Raw genomic sequence first — 5000 nt, 5'->3', positions numbered from 1 at the left:
GCGGTGAATAAATATTAGGGGGAGGAAGAAAGAAAAGGCTTGGGGGAGGAAGGGGGAAAAGGCACGGGGGAGGGAGAAAAGGCAGGGAGTAGGAAGAGAGAAAACGATTGAGGGAATGAAAAAGTGTAGGAGGACAGGTGTGGGAGGACTGAGGGAGCAATTGAAAATGCATGGAAGGGAAGAGGGAGAGAATGTATATAAGATTTTTTTTTTTTTTTGTTGACACTTGCTTTCTGCCACACAGCTGGAGGTGAACCTGGGCATGAACATCAGCCTGATAGACATCAACGAGTGCCTGTACGAGTCGATGGTGCCCCAGTGCGAAGGGACGAGTTGTCGCCACCTGCTCGTAGTCAACGAGTCCCAGCCGCTCTTCATGGGGACCGAGACGGCGACGGTGGTCGGCGTCCACGTCTCGGACGCCTACGACTGCAACTGCGAAGAGTCGTACCCACTCTCCCCACCAGGAACGACCTGCCCTTCGGATTTCTGCCTGAACGGGGGGACTTGTGTCATCACAAACGGGACCCTGGGGTGCGTCTGCCCGACGTCCACGGACTACGGGCCGCGCTGCGAGCTCGTCACGGCGCTCTTCAAGAAGGGCTATGCCTGGTTCGACCCTTTTGGTGTCTGCGAAAACGCCTCCATTCAGATCACCTTCAGGAGTGACAGCCCCAACGGGGTCCTTATGTTCGCGGGGCCGCTCGTGGCGCGCCCTTGGACCAACTACCCTCCGGACTACCTGGCCATGGTCCTCAATGACTGGGTGCTGGAGGTCTACCTCGAACTCGGGTCCGGCACAGCCAACCTTTCCCTCCCGGTCTCGGCGGACAAATCTGCATCTTATAACCTGACCCTCAACGTGAACCGCACCTCGGTCTTCCTCGAGATCGCCGAGTGCCAACCTGACGCAGCGCCTGAGGACTGCAGAAGAACGGTCCCGCTCTCAGGGTTTCCGTCTCCTCCTCGGTATCTGCTCAACCTCGAGGGACCTCTCCAGCTCGGCGGGATCTACCCCGAGGCGACCCCCTTAGAGGAGCTCGCTGCCTCCTACGACTGGACCATCTTCCCGACGCAGGTGACGCCCTTCGCAGGGTGCGTCTCCAACCTCAAGTACAATGACGTCTTCTACGATCTCAATAAGACAGACTTCTCGAGCAGGTACTACCGAACCTGCGCGGACCCCATGACGGGGATGCAGGTGCGCATGGGCGAGGAGACCATCTTCATCATCGTTGGGTGCCTCCTCCTCCTCATCTGTAAGTCACTTTTATTTATTTATTCTCTCTCTCTCTCTCTTTATATATATATATATATTTATCTATATATATACATATATATATATATGTATATATATATATAGATAGATAGGTTTCTCTCATACACTCACACGCACACATACACACACACACATACACAAGGACACACGCGCGCGCACACACACACACACACACACACACACACACACACACACACACACGCAAGGACACACGCACACACACACACACACACACACACATAGACACATACAGACACACACACGCACGGATACGGATACATGCATGCATGCACGCATACACACACACACACACACACACACACACACACACACACACACACACACACACACACACACACACACGGACACACGCGCGCGCACACACACACACGCACACACGCAAGGACACACGCACACACACAAAGACACACACATACACAAAGACACATACAGACACACACACACGCACAGATACATGCATGCACACACACACACACACACACACACACACACACACACACACACACACACACACACACACACACACACACACACACACACACACACACACACACACACACACACACACACACACACACACACACACACACACACACAAACAAACAAACACATAAACCGTATATTTTTCTCATAAGCTCATTTAGTATATCAGTCTTGTAGTCTGTGAAAAGTGCTCACCCTCATCCTTCTCTCTCTTTCCTTGCCTCGCCACCCTCCAGTACTGATCCTGGGGGTGCTTTGCTTCATGCGGCGAGGGACCAAGAGCCTCCTGTACTCCGACATGGACGGCTTCGTGAAGGAGACCATCGGTTCCACGGACATCGAGGGCTTCGGCGAGAAGGACGTTACACACTACAACCTCAACCTCCTCCGTGTCACCCCCGATGGGCGGCTCCTCACCGGTAAGTACGCGTTTTCTGGCTGATGATGCATGACACTATGTTCACTGGGCGGTGCGGTTGTCTTCCAGAGGTCTGCTGAAGCGGGAACCTCCTAGAAGATGTGTGTTACACCCAAGGCCGGCACTTGGTCGTGGTGTTCCTGCAAATCGTCACCACATATTCTCAAAGTCATTTGATACACCTACACACCCATCCTTACCTTCATCTTAGGTGCAGCCCCAAGGGACTGACGCCCAGACCAGACTCTCTATTCAATTGTACTTCCTCCATTTCTTCACATGTAAAGAACTGACGACAGGCAAAACTCACATACTCCTACATATACAGAAAATATGTCTCACTAAAACAAATTAGACAATAGTTCAGTTTCTTTCCAGACAGATGTAGGGGACAGCCAAAGGCCCGTTGATAGCCACTGTGGGGCTGCGGGTCTACTGTCAATAAAGTTAGAGGCAACGTTTATAAATGGCACATACTAACACACACACACGAGCGCTCGCACACACGCACACACGAGCGCGAGTGCTCGTACAGGTACATACAAAATCCATTTTAGTCCTATAGAGTAAAATTAGTATTGTGTTACATTATTCCTAGTGAGCAGGTATGTATGTATGTATGTATGTATGTATGTATGTATGTATGTATGTATGTATGTATGTATGTATGTAAGTATGTATGTATGTATGGCTGTGAAACGCATATGCAAAAACAAACTATATTTTGTTCTGTGTTCGTGAAAGTGTCTACATTGTGCACGAACGCACACACACACACACACACACGGTGGCGCGGTTGGTAGAGTCCCAGGCTGTCATTACGACGGTACCGGGGGTACTGGGTTCGAATCCTGCCCAGGACTGAAATTATTTCAGTATCGCTGCGCTTCGAGTCCTTACTCCAACTCTCGTGGGCGGGGAGCTGGGTGTGTGTGTCGTAGCATTACCCATAGATCGGTCATACGAGCTCTGAGTTCTCTTCCGGGAGGGAAATAGTTGTCGATCACGAGTCCAACATGTGATCCAAAGACCAAGGTGAATCACACACACACACACACACACACACACACACACACACACACACACACACACACACACACACACACACACACACACACACACACACACACACACACACACACACAGAATTAATAAATAAATAAATAAATAAATAATCTCTTTGCTGCTGTTCCCATGGTTCTTCCCTTCATCGATGGAATGGGACAGACCACTGGAAGATATAAATAGACACAAGAGCATTGGTAGAGTGGCTTTTGCAATTCCATTTCGTTTTCTTAAATCATAAACGGTCGGACGATCCTGAAGGAGATTCTAGGAGGGGATTCCAGGCACGAGACCGCGATTCCAGGGAACGCCTTGCCCCCAACACCATCATCATAATAAAGACACATCGAACGTGGCCATCGAGGAGAAAACACAATGGCTTCCGATGGAAGGGAGGGAAAATTAAGTTGAATAAGTTTCGTGTTCCAATGATACGAGTATGTTCGGATTTGGTGCTACAACACACTTCCCCACGCTCCCTTCCCGACCCCCGTCGTTCAGGGTAGGGAGTGAATAAGATTTACGCTGTCAATTTTTCTCGGGACTTTATAGAAATCCCTACAAAACATATCACATTTGACTTTTACCTTCCGTCCTCTCTTTTACCTTCCTGAAGGTAAGTTTTCCTCGGTGAGATTATTAGTTTAGTACCATAGCTAATGGCGGGTGACGCGTATCCTACTAACTGGCATCCTACGTGGGTAAGCACGTTTGTAAGTTCGGTTAGAAGGATCATCTCAGTACTTTACAGTTCGAAGCAAAACAGTCCAATTGAAAATCAAAGAACTATTGCTCTTTACAATCGTTTGACGATCATCGTTAAGCGATAATCGCAACGAGCACAACGTACTTTTAAAGTCATCCCTTAACCTCTTGACATCTTCGGCGCGATAGGGTCCCGTACATAGAGCACCACTGGCTAACACCAACGAAGTGATGAACACTCTTTCTCGACGGCTTGTTGATCGAGAGGTTAAGCCTTTAACTCCATCTGCCCCAAAAAACATCGGCGTAGCGCCTCGGCAGACTTCTTCTTGCAATATTCATGAAATGTTGACATAATTTATACATCTCTCTCTCTCTCTCTCTCTCTCTCTCTCTATATATATATATATATATATATATATATATATATATGTATATATATATATTTATATATATATATATATCATATATATATAATACATATATATATAATATATATATATATATATATATATATATATATATATATATATATATATATATCTGTTTTTGTGTGTGTGTGTGTGTGTGTGTGTGTGTGTGTGTGTGTGTGTGTGTGTGTGTGTGTGTGTGTGTGCGTATGTGTATGTGCGTATGTGTATGTGCGTATGTGTATGTGCGTGTGTGTGTGTGTGTGTGTGTGTGTGTGTGTGTGTGTGTGTGTGTGTGTGTGTGTGTGTGTGTGTGTGTGTGTGTGTGTGTGTGTGTGTGTGTGTGTGTGTGTGTGTGTGTGTGTACGTTCGTGCGTTAGTATCAAGGCACATATTTAGATATAACCTAGATTTTCTGCATGAATACCTAATTTAGATGTAATGACAATTATTTATATATAAATTATGTGTATATGAACTAATGAAGAACTTCCAGATACAACTGTGAAGTCTTACAATGACTGATGACCTGACCATCTTGGACCTGTTGACCTGTTATGCTAGGAAATTGGAAGTCTACATAGTGTACTGTTAGGCACACGCGTGCGCGTACACATAC

General features: G+C 47.2%; 1 protein-coding gene across 1 annotated transcript in view; it reads left to right on the top strand.

Moving 5' to 3' along the window:
- Positions 1-5000, top strand: part of LOC143027562 (DE-cadherin-like) — a gene marked incomplete at its 5' end in the record, with an annotated part of 100513 nt that overhangs the window by 73793 nt on the left and 21720 nt on the right. The window contains 2 exon segments of the mRNA XM_076188872.1: positions 245-1259; positions 2020-2202. Of these exon segments, the coding sequence (XP_076044987.1) occupies positions 245-1259; positions 2020-2202 (1198 nt within the window).

Source organism: Oratosquilla oratoria, chromosome 8 (assembly GCF_046742065.1).
Source record: "Oratosquilla oratoria isolate Oo_2021 chromosome 8, ASM4674206v1, whole genome shotgun sequence".
NCBI classification, from domain to species: Eukaryota; Metazoa; Arthropoda; class Malacostraca; order Stomatopoda; family Squillidae; genus Oratosquilla; species Oratosquilla oratoria.
The sequence above is the reverse complement of the archived record's forward strand: the minus strand, read 5'-3'. Positions and strand labels throughout refer to the sequence as shown.